Raw genomic sequence first — 17,349 nt, forward strand, 5'->3', positions numbered from 1 at the left:
ACCAAAAATTAATCAGCTGAGCGCCAGACCATGAACTATATTCCCATGAAGTTTGAAGACGATCCGATCAAAATTATTCAAAAAATAAGGGTTTTGTCGACTCCCCTGATTTGCGACAAAGTGACCTTGACCTTTGACCTTGACCTTCAAAATTTTGTGCACTGAAAGGGACCTCCATAGGCCTCTGATATGCGATGTTACAAAAATTTCCAATGACAACTGTGCTCTGCAGAATTTTTTATACATGATTGCAGACAAACAAACAAAAAAATAAAATAAAAAAAAAACATACAAGCTGACCAACATATCTTGCAAAAACTTCGTTTTGGCAAGATAAAAACCCCCCAAAAAACCAGGGAGTCTGGAACACTGACGCTAACCATTACCTCGATGTGTTTCGACTTATGAGTAACTTACAAGTAACGTGGGTCGACGTGTGTAAACGATCGCGTAACGTGCCTACAACACGTTACTCATCGGTTAGAAATATGTTTTGGGTATGCTAAACATTACGTCGACGTGTTTCGACTTATGAGTAACTTACAAGTAACGTGTGTCAACGATCGCGTAACGTGCCTACAACTTATGGCCAGCGTTATGCGGAACATGTGAGTCATACGCTGGCATACGTCGAAAAATTTCAAGCATGGAAAATTTGTCTAACAGCTCGGCGTACTGCGACGTATGCCATCATACTACAACGTATGCCAGCGTAATACGACGTATGCCAGCGTGCTCTTAACGTATACAAACTTACCCATAACGTATTCGACGTGTGCCAGCGTTTTAGCCAAATTTTTCATACGTCTGCATGGGCTGGCTAAATCGTCAAGGTGTGACAGGGCCTTTACCTCAGGATTGCCCAGGTGAAGAAAGGAAATTTAATACCCTCTGCTATCACAACCAGGTGGTGCGACATGGTACACATTTATATCGAGAATTTATTCCCTGCCTCAGCACCCACCACCTCCCCCCACCCATGCATAAGGTTGCAGCCACACAGCCGATGTCCCCCCCCCCCCCACACACACACACACACACACACACACACACACACACACACACACACACACACACACACACACACACACACACACACACACACACACACAGTTGTATTTGTACCCCGAGTTTGTAACAAAATATATGGCCGTGCATAAGGAACAAAGAGAGAGATAGAGATAACGGTGTTTATATATATATATATATATATATATATATATATATATATATATATATATATATATATATATATATATATGTGTGTGTGTGTGTGTGTGTGTGTGTGTGTGTGTGTGTGTGTGTGTGTGTGTGTGTGTGTGTGTGTGTGTGTGTGTGTGTGTGTATAATATGTCACACATAACGTGTGTGTATGTAATATGTGTAATTTGTCATGCATAATGTGTGTACACAAGTACAACATGCCACATGTTCAAAAGATGAGCAAACCACAACCTATGCATGCTGCCAAGAGTTTGGAGTTTGTAACAAAATATGTCGCCATGCATAAGGAACAAAGAGAGACACAAGCCGGTCGGCGGACATGGGAAGTCGACTCCCCAATAGAACCTGACGCGATGGGCCCGTTCGATGGGGAATGACCTGAGGATTAAGCACAAGAAAATTCATGATTCTAGCTTCAAGGGTTAATGCTGCAGATTGTTTTTTCGATAAAATACCCCCACATTGAGGTTTTTCGGCCGTTGCTAGGCAACGGAGGGGTCCATAGCAACGGTTCTTTCTCACACATAACTAGGACATACCATGAACCTACCATACCAGTTTCATGGATATCTGACTCTAAGTCTCTGAGATATAACGAACTTCGTTTTTTTATTGTTTTCGACCAGGGTTCATTCAAAGTCTATCTTCTCCGACAGTTTTCATAGGATCTGGCTGGAAATTTTTGACAATATGGCTGAATGTGCTGCCCACAGTCGCTTGTGGCCCGATTTTTGAAAAAATTAATTTTTTTATGATTTTTCAAAAATTTCAATGCCCCGTTGCTAGGCAACGGTGGTGTCCATAGCAACGGTTCTCATTTACACACAACGAGGTCATGGTATGAACCTACCAACCAAGTTTCATCGAAATCACCATTGTATTAACTGAAATCGGCATTTTAAATACTGATAAGGGTAGAACAAATCTCAAAAAAAAAAAATTTTTTTCGACTAGATCGACTACCCAACAGACCGACACCACGACCAACAAATAAGGGTAGATCAAAAAAAAAAATTTAATCGGGAAAAAAAATTTTTCGAATTTTTTTTTTTTTTCGACTCGATCGACTACCCAATAGATATATATATATATATATATATATATATATATATATATATATATATATATATATATATATATATATATATATATATATATATTGTTGCGGATTCCGCGCCCGCCGGCGTGCTGACGGCCACGTAACTCGAATCGCGGCACGTCGCCCACCGGACGGACAATCCAGTCGTGACCCTCTCGGACTAACGCCGGGAACCAGTCACGGGTGGACCTTTCGGTCTCACCGCGATCGAGACAATCAGCCCCCGCGTGGGATAGGGTTGCTCGCCGAACCCGACCTACCTAAGTACCCACGCGGAGGGTAGACCGGGCGATCGCACCTCGCCGCAGGTCGACTTCGGACACGGGCCACTTAAGCGACCCGTTCCGTACTATCAGAATAACCGAGCGGTGTTATCGTCGACCTCGACGGTTCGATTAATTATCGGGCGTATTCAGCCCACTACCAACCCTTTATGTGAAGCAAGATGAGGATTCAATGGAGGAAAAAGACGAAGCGAAGCGGGAGAACAGTTCAACAATAAAGCACATTTATTCGCGGCACACGGGAAGCACACAAATACAATTCCACCAAATGCACACAAAAAAAAGAAAACACAATTCCATTTACACAAAAAGCAAATATAAAAGCGAAAACAATGCAGAGCTAATACCGACTACCGACTACCGAGCACACGGCAACACTTATACAATTCTACTTCACAGACGGCGCCGACAACACATACCCAAAACCAAGGAAAGAAAACCCCCAAGAATGAGGCGGGCCTGAGGCCGAGACCGGGTCGCGCCTACCCGTCTGGTGATGAGACGCGGAGCGGCGATGGCGCCTCACTCCGCGGGCCTCGCGGACAGTGCCTGGCAGGGGGTGGGAAAGGGGGCCCCCTTGGTCGCACTATCTCAGCGCGGGGGGAAACAGGAGGGGGTTGCTGATGCTCGGGGTATAGAGGATCTTTATTATCCCTGGTGTGCGTCTCCACCTCGGCCAGGTCGCGCTGCCGGCCTTCCTCGGGCGTGCAGCTCCCGGCACCGTCGCGAGCACCCCCTCGTCTGCCTTCGCCGCTGCCGCCTCTCCGCCTCTGGACTCTCCACCCTGGACTCTTCTTTGGGCTCTCCTCGTTCGACTCTCTTCAGCTTCTCCAGCTACTGCAGGCTTCGGGCTCCAGACTTCCACACTGCTCTGACTGACGAACACGGTCCTTTTATCCCCCCGTAGCTTCGCCTTTGACCCCCTCCCTTTGACCTTTCACCTCGCTCCCCATTGGCCCGAGAAAAAGTGGGCGTGAAGGCTTTTTGATCCACAAATTTGCATATATCGATCGTTCTGGAGGCGGGGCCAAATCGCCCCTCGCTCACCGGTTGGACGGAAAAAAGTGGGCGTGTGTCGTTTTTGATCCGTTTTTGAAGCACAAAATCCGTGATTTTGTACACGCTGTTCAACGTGCGCCCTGCACGAGTCCAACACCGGTACCCACAGCGGGGCAAGAACGGTGGCGATGCTACGGTTGCGAGGTGTGACGTGAAGGTCGTGGCGGTTGTGGTGAAGCGGTGTTGTGGTTGGTGGTTGATGTTGTGGTTGTGGTGGTAATCATGGCGGTTGGTCCAAAATAAAGATAGTAAAAGAAAAACGGCTATCCTGAAGAGTCGCAGCACGTATAAATGACATGTATTCCCACTAGACTACGGGTTTGGGCCTAACTACACATGCACTTACCGAGATACCTCACCTAAGGGACCTGAATGGTGGTTTGCGAATTTGGTAACCACAACACTACCCCCTCCCCTTTTTACAGACTCGTCCCGAGTCGTCAAATTTTCGTGTGCCATCATGTGTAGTTTTCCCCTAATACATTTTACCTACGGATCCCTGAGTGCGACATTCATGGTATTCGTGTCCCCAAAATAAATAACCTGAGGGCTGCGTAACTATCTAAACAAACTCACTCACACGGACGACTTAAATAAAATTGCCGGCGCTAAGACAAACATGCCGGGGGCGCACTCATATTTACAGTACATCTTAACCTTAACTTACACTAAACCATGGCCCAGGATCATTGAACTCTGCAAAAGAAAAGCAGTTAGCAGGGAGCCAGGCTGCCCACATGCAGTCTCTGGCTCAAACAATGCAGGTGACAGGGAACGTGGCTGGCTGCTCACACGCAGTCCAAGGCCTTCCCTTTTGAACTGAACGCAGTGAACCACAACGGTGCATGGGCTGCACAAACGCAGTCTCCGTGCCAGCTCAAGTGGCACACGCAATGAGCACAACGAATGGATGCATGAACGGTTTGAACTGAATGCAGTGAACCACAACGGTGCATGGGCTGCACAAACGCAGTCTCCGTGCCAGCTCAAGTGGCACACGCAATGAGCACAACGAATGGATGCATGAACGGTTTGAACTGAATGCAGTGAACCACAACGGTGCATGGGCTGCACAAACGCAGTCTCCGTGCCAGCTCAAGTGGCACACGCAATGAACACAACGAATGGATGCATGGACACAAACACGGTGCACGGGCCGCCACTGCAGGCCCGTGTTGTAGCTGCCAACAGGGCAGTTCTCGCAGCTTGCAAACTGTTGCCTTGCGGATCCTGGCGCACATGGAAATGAACAGGGGGGGGGGGGCAAAGCAAAAATTGAACGGGGCTGGTGAATGTGGGCAGTGGGCATGGCATGGCAAAGGCAGCAGGCAAACACAGCCCGCAGAATAAGGCCGCTGCAGGCAAACACAGCCGGCAGATGAACTGGCCGGCACAGGCCTTGAAGCACAACAACAGCTGCCGATGAAGTTGGCCGGCCTCCGCCTTGAAGCAAAACACGGCCAGCCGATGAAGTTGGCCAGCTCTTGCCGTTCAGTGGAGGTTGGTGGAGGGAGTGCGGTGGTGCTGGCCACTTGGAGGGCGGGCTCGGACCTACCTACCTGTCTCCCTCCCAACCTATCGCCTTTGCCTGTCACTGTACATACCCACTCCCTTAATTTGTCAAACGCCAATTTAGCCCCAACTTATTTTTTTTTGTTGTTTTTATTTTTACTTCCCCTCTATAAATCGTCCCCTAACCCCCTTTATCGTCCTTGTTCGGCTAACCTATCCTGTCACCTAGCCTACTCCCAACCCCTACGTTCCCTTCCCGGAGGGGAACAAGGGAGAGCTAGCGTCCTGTGTCGAGGCCCACCGAAGCCTCAGAATGGCCTCCCCAGAGTTCGGCGATCTAACCCAAAGTGGGTCCAGCGGCCCACAACGAGAGCGAGGGGATGGATGGTGCGGAGGGGTACATCTCCTAATCTACCCTAACCATTAACTGTTAAACTACCCCGGGGCTTCAACAAGCGCCTCTCGCTTAAACTATTGGTTCTAACAACCCAGATTCCCGTCGCCTGTGTTGGTGTCCTCACAATTTCGGGCCTCGCCCCCCAATTTTCTCTCCGTGCCCTCACACGGTCTCCTGGCTGGGACACGTGGCTCCCTTAGGCAGGCACGACCCTCTGCCGAATCTCCCGCTATGGCACCCCCGGGCACTACACTGCCTCCGAGCCTACCAGCTCCCTAACACCGGGGAGTGCCCCCCATGGCACCTCCCCTGAAACGCACACGTGGCAGGCCGGCCTCCCGGGCCCCTTTCCGAGGGTCACCCGTGCCCACAACACTGCCCACGTGGCTAATGGCGCCCCGGGCCCCCCGCACCAAGCAGGCGCACCCGTGCCCACTACGCTATCCCGGCCCCCCATGGGCCCTTGGCCTACCACGGCGGACTAGCCTGGTGCCCGGGGTACCCACTCAGCGATACTCACCTTTCGCAGCCACGCTCCCAAGCCCGTCAACAGGGCTCCTGCACCCCTCCAAATGGGTCTCGAGCCTACTTTCCCACCAACAGCAAAACGACCTCCATTTTTCAATTTGACTAACCCAGCTAACTCACTTTATACTGACCCCGGGGTCCCTTGGGCGGGAGTCACTCCTCCCCCCAATCACTCATCGCACCATGCATTCCCCATTTGCTCCACTCACACAGACCCGCTGGCCTCACTCACTCATCATGTCTTCACCTCATAACTCACCAACAACTCTTCAACACACACACCACTGAACTCTGCCATCCTCCTAACTACATCCCCTAACTAACTCGTGCTCCCACGTCGTCCCTTAAACTATAGCACGATCCTTTTAACACTACGTAGCTAAGCTACGTCCCCACTACACATTCACAAGTCTGTCCATGTCTCCAAATAATCCCATTAATCAATTCCCCAACCTAAATCTCGCTATCATCCCTCTAACTAATCCATTCCACGGACTCCATGAGGACTTACCCCTGCCCCATGAAGTCGGTCTAGCTAAGCTAACCCTTCCCCCTAACTAGTTTCCATCCTGTGCCCAGGTCAAGGGGGTCTTCCACCCCTTGCCCAGGAATCCTGTGCACCCGAAAGTGAGGCTTGTTTTTTTTTTTTTTTTTCATGCGCAGCACCTGCGCGGCAACTCAGAGCTCGCGCACTTTGCACCTGCCCGTGACGTCATGCAGCTGCACGTGTTCCTCGTCCCTCCTTGGACGGTACCATCCGGCAGAGATACCCCTCCTGCCGGATTCCAACCCCACGTGCAGCCATGACGTCACCGTGCGCATAAAAAAAAAACACAAGCCCCACGTCTCGAGGGGTTCCCCACGCGAACACATGTGCTTTGCCCGTTGGAGCTGAACACACACGATCGCGTGGAGAACCCGTCCGGTCCAAATCCGTTTACCCGCCTAAACTTTGTCCGTCCGCGGGATCGGCAAATCCACCGCGTGCGTTTCCGGACCGAGACTTCACTCTCGCAAGCGAGCACGTGGTGGTCTCGTGCGTTGCACAGCACGGACCGCGTGCTCACTGCTGGGTGAACCCGGCACGGTCCACGAAATAGCTACAGCCGCTACTCGGCTTTCTCTCCTCTGTCGCCGTCTCCGTGTCCATTCCACACACGCACACCTGCGTGTTACGACGCACACAGTCCACTCCATCACATTCACACGGGGAGACGCGGCTGCGTGCTCCCGCATGCCGACCGACATCTCCCTCTCATACCGCTCTCTCACACACACGGTCTCCCTTGCACACAGCGACCTTGCACACGGCCGTTCACTCACGCACGGTGCCTCACCACTCACACAAACCATACTACTTACACACGCGGGGGAACTCACGCGCGGTGCCTCACTCATACACACGACGACACTCACACACGCGGTCTCTTCCACACACGGTCCCTCACCCACACACGCGGGGGAACTAACCCGCGGTGCCTCACTCACACTCCGTGCCTCATCCACACACGGCGTGCTGGGAAGCACGTACTCCGGCACCATCGCCACCACACCACTCACACACGGGGTCGCTTCCACACACAGGGACAACCACACTGGGGATTCGTGTCCCCACAAGGGTCTCCGGGGCCTCTACACCCCCCAAGCTCTCCGAGCACCCGTTCACAGCACTCGCCTCCTCAACCTCGCAAAGCACGACCGAACTCACCTGGTCGTGACTCACCTCAAGGGGGCATACTCCCTCCCCTCGTTCCTGGAGGAGGCCATCCAGGTGCTCGCACTGGTTCTCTACCCAGTCCGCCAGCTCACCCCCTTTATCCTCCACTACCTCCGCGCGTGTGTGTGCGTCACTTACCCCGTCTTCATCGTGTAGTCTTCCCTCTATTTTTTCTATCTCCCGTGTCTCTGCCAACTCTTCACCCTTTACCTCCCTTGTCTCAACTATTATTTCCTTTGTCACGGCCTTCATGCCCGCCTGCAGGCATCGGCCCATGTTCTGCGTCTCACCCCGGAACTTTTTCATTTCCTCCTTCATGTTTGTTTTCATTCCGTTCATTTTCCATTTTCCTCATCAATGCCTCAAACATTTCCATCGTCCGATCCGTGGGCGAATTCGCACGTGGGGGCCGTTTGTCCGCCACCCCAGCCACTGCGCCCATTTCGAACTCTGGGTTCAGTTGGGGGAGTTCATGTTCCTGCACAATCAACATTTCCTGCTCGGGGATTCCATCCTGGACCATGGATTCTACACATTCTACATCCATTTCTAATACCCCCGGCTCCCGCTCGCCTTGAGACGCCATCTTGCTTCTCGTGAAGGGTTAATTTGCTCGCTCGTAATTTGGAGGGAATCGGGGGTCGCTTCTCTCACCCCTGGTGTTCGATTCCCGTGAATTTAGCCGGAGACAGGAGAGCCTGTTTTCCTGTTCTCCGATACCAGTGCCGCGAGGAGGGCGATGAATTTGTATCGCACGACCTGACACCAGTGTTGCGGATTCCGCGCCCGCCGGCGTGCTGACGGCCACGTAACTCGAATCGCGGCACGTCGCCCACCGGACGGACAATCCAGTCGTGACCCTCTCGGACTAACGCCGGGAACCAGTCACGGGTGGACCTTTCGGTCTCACCGCGATCGAGCCAATCGGCCCCCGCGTGGGATAGGGTTGCTCGCCAAATTCGACCTACCTAAGTACCCACACGGAGGGTAGACCGGGCGATCGCACCTCGCCGCAGGTCGACTTCGGACACGGGCCACTTAAGCGACCCGTTCCGTACTATCAGAATAACCGAGCGGTGTTATCGTCGACCTCGACGGTTCGATTAATTATCGGGCGTATTCAGCCCACTACCAACCCTTTATGTGAAGCAAGATGAGGATTCAATGGAGGAAAAAGACGAAGCGAAGCGGGAGAACAGTTCAACAATAAAGCACATTTATTCGCGGCACACGGGAAGCACACAAATACAATTCCACCAAATGCACACAAAAAAAAGAAAACACAATTCCATTTACACAAAAAGCAAATATAAAAGCGAAAACAATGCAGAGCTAATACCGACTACCGAGCACACGGCAACACTTATACAATTCTACTTCACAGACGGCGCCGACAACACATACCCAAAACCAAGGAAAGAAAACCCCCAAGAATGAGGCGGGCCTGAGGCCGAGACCGGGTCGCGCCTACCCGTCTGGTGATGAGACGCGGAGCGGCGATGGCGCCTCACTCCGCGGGCCTCGCGGACAGTGCCTGGCAGGGGGTGGGAAAGGGGGCCCCCTTGGTCGCACTATCTCAGCGCGGGGGGAAACAGGAGGGGGTTGCTGATGCTCGGGGTATAGAGGATCTTTATTATCCCTGGTGTGCGTCTCCACCTCGGCCAGGTCGCGCTGCCGGCCTTCCTCGGGCGTGCAGCTCCCGGCACCGTCGCGAGCACCCCCTCGTCTGCCTTCGCCGCTGCCGCCTCTCCGCCTCTGGACTCTCCACCCTGGACTCTTCTTTGGGCTCTCCTCGTTCGACTCTCTTCAGCTTCTCCAGCTACTGCAGGCTTCGGGCTCCAGACTTCCACACTGCTCTGACTGACGAACACGGTCCTTTTATCCCCCCGTAGTTTCGCCTTTGACCCCCTCCCTTTGACCTTTCACCTCGCTCCCCATTGGCCCGAGAAAAAGTGGGCGTGAAGGCTTTTTGATCCACAAATTTGCATATATCGATCGTTCTGGAGGCGGGGCCAAATCGCCCCTCGCTCACCGGTTGGACGGCAAAAAGTGGGCGTGTGTCGTTTTTGATCCGTTTTTGAAGCACAAAATCCGTGATTTTGTACACGCTGTTCAACGTGCGCCCTGCACGAGTCCAACACCGGTACCCACAGCGGGGCAAGAACGGTGGCGATGCTGCAGTTGCGAGGTGTGACGTGAAGGTCGTGGCGGTTGTGGTGAAGCGGTGTTGTGGTTGGTGGTTGATGTTGTGGTTGTGGTGGTAATCATGGCGGTTGGTCCAAAATAAAGATAGTAAAAGAAAAACGGCTATCCTGAAGAGTCGCAGCACGTATAAATGACATGTATTCCCACTAGACTACGGGTTTGGGCCTAACTACACATGCACTTACCGAGATACCTCACCTCAGGGACCTGAATGGTGGTTTGCGAATTTGGTAACCACAACAATATATATATATACACATATATATATATATATATATATATATATATATATATATATATATATATATATATATATATATATATATATATATATATATATATATGTCACACATAACGTGTGTATATAACGTGTAATTTGTCATGCATAATGTGTGTACACAAGTGCAACATGCCACATGTTTAAAACATGAGCAAACCACAATCTATGCATGCGCGTGCGCACTTGCTGCCACCAACGGTCACCACCAGCTGCCAAGACCGCTAGACCGAAAGACCCTTCCCGGTCATGAAGCATGCATCTTCACCACAGCAAGTAACCATGAATCATTGGACCAAGTCATCTCCCCATCTGTGCCACGCCCAATGAACCCCCCCTCTCAGTCCCAAAGCATCCAGCTTAACCACAGCAAGCAACCATGATTCATGGACCAAGCTTTCTCCCCATCCGTGCTGCCACCAATGGAGCCCACCCCGGTCTTGAAGTATTCCAGTTCAACCAGAATAAGGAACCATAACCCATGGACAAAGCTGTCTCCATATCCGTGCTGCCATCAACGGAGCCCTCCCCAGGCTCGAAGCATCCGACTTAACCACAGTAAGAAACCACGACCCATGGACAAAGCTGTCTCCTTACCCATGCTGCCACCAAAGTAGCCCTCCCTGGTCTTGAAGCATCCAGCTTAACCACAGCAAGGAACCATGACTTATTGGCCAATCCCCCCCTCCCCATCCGCACTTCGCCTCCTCCCCTCTCCATCCTCAAAGTGACGACGATGTAGATCCGTGTGACCTCCCCAATGATGTAGATGTAGCTCGACCTCCCGTGTGGCCTCCAGTGTATGCCCGGTCTCAGTCTCTTCCCTCTCAGTCCCATCCTTCCCCGGTCTCACTCCTCCTTGATGGGACAGAAACGGCAAAACCCAACAAGCAGCTAAGCGTGGCGAGGATGCCAGATGGTGACCTATATGCACATTGATCGGCTTCACGTGCATGCAAACACACGTGCGATTTTTCATTAAATACAGTTTAAAAAAAAAAAAACATTGATAAAGCATTTAAATGAATACATTTTATAACATTTTGGGGGGGTTACTCAGATGGTCACAGTAAATCACGTGGGAAATCTGTTACAATGTGAGTGTTTTTATTTATTTGAATTCAGTGGTAACCAAATTTGATGTGTATGTGTACGTGTAATGGGCAAGGTAACATTTGTCTGTATTTCCAGGTGGTCGGGTTAGTGTTTCACCAGGTAGAGGGATATCGTTCACAGAAGACAGACAGAGAGGAGTTTGAATTTTCTCAAAGAAACATTTGCCATTTTGAGTGCATCCACTAACGGTGTGTGTTTCGGCATAGACACTCAGCATGTGACCCCTTCCGTACTTGATTTTTGGTCCCCGTGAAAAGGCCAACTCTTTGATTCCACAGCTGTCCTGCTCTACCCAAGAACAATGCCACGTCATCACCGGGTAAGGGTTTGATGGGCTAAGTATTTTAATTCTAAAGAATTGCTTTTTCAGCTTGCGTTGCAGCTGGGTTTCTTGCAATGCTCAGTCACGCATCATCCTCGAATCAATGACTCTTTGTTTACCTTATTGCCCTCAACAAGGTGCTGATGTCACATTGATGGGAAATGATACCACCTCTTGGCTTTTAATGTTATGTATGTGTATGGTACTTGTTTGAAACAAAAATGTAGCAAGAAGTTGTTAAGCCAGTTGGCCCTTCTACATCGTGGAAATCAAAGAACCCGTTGTATTTGTGTGAAGAATAGGCCGTTAAATTGGTTCCTGCCTGAATTCCAAATATCCTGTGAATAGTTTCATGTTGGTGATACTCGGTGCCTGGTGGTGCATATTATCAGGCCACACAGTCTTTTAAAAGAAAAACACCATCGAGAATATTCCACAAATGTAGGGTTGTGGGAACACCTTCTACCCTGGTGGCATAGCTCAGTAGTAAGACACCACGGTTTGGGTGTATTGGAGGATTTGAGCACCAGCGCAAGAGCCTTTGGTGTATGACAGCACTCTGTGCACACCATGTTCCATGCATGCTTACATCATAAATGGACATACATCCCCTTATTCTTGTTCCTGCACTTTGGAAAGCCCCTGAGTGTGTAACCATAGGAATTCTTGATCTCTATCATCAATGAACTCTCCGACTCTCTGGAAAATCCTCTTTATCTCTTTGCTGATGACTCCACCCTCTGCCGTATCATCTGTCATCCCTCAGATCAGCAAGCAGCAGCCTCTTCACTCTCTGCAGATCTGGATAAAATCACAAGTTGGTGCAACACGTGGAACATGTCTTTCAACCCTGACAAATCTCACACTCTCACTATGTCTTTCCGAAAGGACCGTCTGGAACCCCCCCCCCCCCATCTACTTTCTCAACAATCCTCTTGAAGAAGTCCTTTCATTCAAGCGTCTCGGTCTCACTGTCTGCCATGATCTTTCCGAGGAAAGCCACATTTCCAAGCTGGACTCCAAAGCCAGTCGCCGACTCGGTATCCTCCATCGTGCAAAGTTCTTCCTTGGCAAACCTAAGCTCCTGATCACATACAAAGCTTTTGTCTGCAGTCTGATGGAGCACTGCTCTCCCCTCTGGGCTGGTGCTCCCTCCTCTCACCTTTCTCAGCTTCATGCTGTGGAAACCAAGGCATTTAGCATCATTGGTATCTTTCCAGATGAGGCTGAATCTTTGGGCCTCACTCTCTCACCGCAAGCCGGTCAGTGGTCTTTCTGTCCTCAACCATCTTCTCTCCAGCCTCTGCCACGCCCCCCCCCCCACTCTGTCTGCGATATGTTCCCCACCATATTTCCCCAGGGCGCTCGAGGTCCGCCAACAACCCCCTTCTGGTAAAACTACCAAAATCAAGAATCACTGCTCACCTTCACTCTTTCATTCCTCTTTTTCCCCACCTTTGGAACAAACTCCCACACTTTTCAATCTCACTCCTCCCTCCAGGATTTCAAAACAGCTGTTCACCACCACCACTTATCTTTCCCCATCCAAAACCACGATCTTTTCTACCCCACTAATCCACCCGAAACCCACCTCCTTCAAATTCCCTGCTTTCCTTCCTGAAAGTCCATGTCGTGTAAGGACCTGAAAGTCCATGTCGTGTCCATCTTGTTTACCGTGTGTACCCCGCACCATCCCTCTCCCTTCCACAGATCTCCTCATGTCTCTGTTCCCCACTGCTTTGTCCTTCCCTCTCCCACCCCTCTTGTCTCTTGCTCCCCTTGTTGTACGTTCTGTGTGTTTGCTCTCACATGAGCCTCGACATTGTATTTTTTAAAAACCCCAAAAAACTCTTGTTTGTTCAGCCCTCGGTAACATTGCTTCTGGTGTTCTCTACGCAGGAGAGCCCTAAAATTACGTTCGTCATGTTTTTGGCGTTTTATGAGAGGGATTTCCTGTGACTTAAAACCTTTCATTGGCGCACAGTCCACGAGGTTGTGGTATTTGCTTAGAAAAATCTGTAAAGTGTTTTAATAATACGTGAGTTTTGGTTTTTTTTTTTTAAAGTGGACACAGACCAGGCTTACATCAAAGCCGGTGAATTGTGCACGTTAAAGTTGTACAATTATAAGTGCCATAACCTGATTGATTTGTGTGTTGATAAACACCATATTATTATTTTATTAATCCTCTTCATCCCCGATGGGACATTAGGCTAAAACAATCTCCCTCTACTTAGTCCTGTCTTGTGCGAAATGTTATGCCATGCTCCAGGTGAGATCCATTTTATTGAGCTCTGTCAACACGGTCCTATGCCAGGTGATCTTTGGCTTTCCAGGTTTTCCCTTACCAGCTTGTGTCCATTGTACGGCTACTTTAGGAATAAGATCTTGATCCATTCTTTGTACACGCCATAGCCATCGAAAATGACGACGTTGAAGCTCTTGGACATTGCTCTCCCAACTCATCTTTACATGCAGATCTTTGTTGCGACATGTTTTCTGAAGGTATCCATTATGAAAGGACTCTCTATCTTATTCATATCAGTCTTGATTTCACACCAACATTCTGAGCCATACAAAAGATGGGATTTGACGTTGCTGTTGTTCAGTTTGATCTTTGTTTTCAAGCTATATACTGCTGGTTTGACTTCCATGTGGGGCACAGTCGAGCAAATGTACACCGGGCTTTTCCAATTATTTTAAACCAAAACTCACGTTTTATTTAAATACATTTTTTGTGTCGTTATCTTTGCTGATTATACTACCTCGGTATGTGAGATCTTCCACATATTCGAGCGGTTCACCATTCACTGTGATTGGTACAATTGGGGCTGCGTTGATGTATATCACCTGGGTTTTGGTTGTACTGATATTAAAACCTGTCTGTTTAGCATTGCTGTCCAATATATCAGTTTTCTCTTGTAGTTCGGTATGACTTGTGGAAATAACAGTAAGGTCAGCGGCACAACGGAGATTCTCCAAATGAGAAAGTGAAGTCCAATGAATGCCTTGGGGTTTTTCTGATGTGGTTTTTCTCATGACCCAATCGATGGAGACAAGGAATGGAATGAGAGAGATAATGCACCCTTGCCTACCCTCAAACCCCACAGGGAACCACTCAGAGATGGTATCGTCCAGAATGACGTTGCATTTGAAGTGCTCATAAAACTTTCAGATCAGTTTGACAATTTTGTGAGGAATTCCGTACACTCGTCAGATCGTCCATAATGTGTCACTATGCAATCTATCCAATGCCTGTTTGAAATCAATGAGGTGAATGAACAGAGGGGTATTCCATTCTCGACACTGTTCGATGATGTTAGGGAGTGTAAATATCTGACCAATACAACTTCCTCCCTTCCTTAATCTTGTCTCAGCTTAATGTTCTTGTCTCAGGTTAATGTCGATGACTATCTCAATCCTTCCAAGAACAATTTTACAGAACAGATAACAGGGTAATCCCACGATGATTATAAATACCATAACTCAATGGATTTGTGTGTTATAAATTCCATAACTTGATGGATTTGTGTGTTATAACTGCCGTAACTCGATGGATTTGTGTTATAAATACCATAATTTGATGGATTTGTGTTATAAATTCCGTAACTTGATGGATTTGTGTGTTATAAATACCATAACTTGATGGATTTGTGTTATAAATACCATAACTCAATGGATTTGTGTGTTATAGCTTCCGTAACTCGATGGATTTGTGTGTTATAAATACCATAACTTGATGGATTTGTGTTATAAATACCGTAACTCGATGGATTTGTGTTATAAATACCGTAACTTGATGGATTTGTGTTATAAATACCGTAACTCGATGGATTTGTGTGTTATAAATACCGTAACTCCATGGATTTGGGCTTTCTAATGAATACCATAACTCAATGGATTTGGGCTTTCTAATAAATACCATAACTCGATGGATTTGTGTGATAATAAAACCCACCTCTTGAATGATTTGTGCAGTTATAAATACCACAACGGGATGGATGTCTGTGATTATAAATACCACAACTCGATGGATGTGTGCGATTTATAAATACCACAAGTTGATGGATTTGTGTTTTTCCATTGAATACCATAAATCGATGGATTTGTGTGATTATAAACCCATCAGTTGAATGATTTGTGCGATTATAAATTCCACAACTCGATGGATGTCTGTGATTATAAGTACCACAAGTTAATGGATATGTGCTTTCTCATAAATACCATAACTTGATGGATTTGTGCGATTATAAATACCACGACTCGATGGATTTGTGCGATTATAAATACCACTAATCGATGGATTTGTGCGATTATAAATACGACGACTCGATGGATTTGTGTGTTTATAAATACCATAACTCGATGGATTTGTGTGATTATAAATGCCACGATTCGATGGATTTGTGTGATTGTAAATACCATGACTCGATGGATTTGTGCGATTATAAATACCATGACTCGATGGATTTGTGTGTTTATAAATACCATAACTCGATGGATTTGTGTGATTATAAATGCCACGATTCGATGGATTTGTGCGATTATAAATACCATGACTCGATGGATTAGTGTGATTATAAATACCATGACTCGAAGGATTTGTGTGATTATAAATACCATGACTCGATGGATTTGTATGATTGTAAATGCCACGACTCAATGGATTTGTGTGATAATGAATACCACAACTCGATTGATTTGTGCAATTATAAATACCATGACTCGATGGATTTGTGCGATTATAAATATCACGACTCGATGGATTTGTGTGATTATAAATACCATGACTCGATGGATTTGTGCGATTATAAATACCATGACTCGATGGATTTGTGCGATTATAAATATCACGACTCGATGGATTTGTGTGATTATAAATACCATGACTCGATGGATTTGTGCGATTATAAATACCATGACTCGATGGATTTGTGTGATTATAAATACCATGACTCAAAGGATTTGTGTGATTATAAATACCAAGACTCGATGGATTTGTGCGATTATAAATACCACGACTTGATGGATTTGTGCGATTATAAATACCACGACTTGATGGATTTGTGCGATTTTAAATACCAAGACTCGATGGATTTGTGCGATTATATATACCATGACTTGATGGATTTGTGCGATTTTAAATACCACGACTCGATGGATTTGTGCGATTATAAATACCACGACTCGATGGATTTGTGCTATTATAAATAACATAACTCGATGGATTTGTGTGATTATAAATGCACGACTCGATGGTTTTGTGTGATTATAAATACCATTACTCGATTGATTTGTGCAATTATAAATACAATGACTCGATGGAATTGTGCGATTATAAATACCGTGACTCTGAATTTGTACGATTATAAATACCGTGACTCTGAATTTGTGCAATTATAAATACCATTACTCGATGGATTTGTGTGATTATAAATACCACGACTCAAAGGATTTGTGTGATTATAAATACTATAAATCGATGGATTTGTGCTTTTATAAATACCATAAATCGATGGATTTGTATGATTATAAATACCATAAATCGATGGCTTTGTATGATTATAAATACCATAAATCGATGGTTTTGTGTGATTATAAATACCATA

At 47.7% G+C, this 17,349-nt stretch overlaps 1 protein-coding gene across 4 annotated transcripts in view; it reads left to right on the forward strand.

Moving 5' to 3' along the window:
* The window catches only part of DIXDC1 (DIX domain containing 1), a 113,003-nt gene that overhangs the window by 26,087 nt on the left and 69,567 nt on the right, over nucleotides 1–17,349 (forward strand). For all 4 annotated transcript variants that reach the window (XM_085875902.1, XM_085875901.1, XM_085875900.1 and 1 more), the window contains one exon: nucleotides 11,625–11,737. In XM_085875902.1, coding sequence (XP_085732028.1) covers nucleotides 11,720–11,737 — 18 coding nt within the window. In that variant the 5' untranslated portion in view covers nucleotides 11,625–11,719. The remainder of the gene's footprint in view (nucleotides 1–11,624; nucleotides 11,738–17,349) is intronic.

Source organism: Eptatretus burgeri, chromosome 3 (genome assembly GCF_056783735.1).
Source record: "Eptatretus burgeri isolate ZD-2024b chromosome 3, Ebu_testis_v1, whole genome shotgun sequence".
Taxonomy (NCBI): Eukaryota; Metazoa; Chordata; class Myxini; order Myxiniformes; family Myxinidae; genus Eptatretus; species Eptatretus burgeri.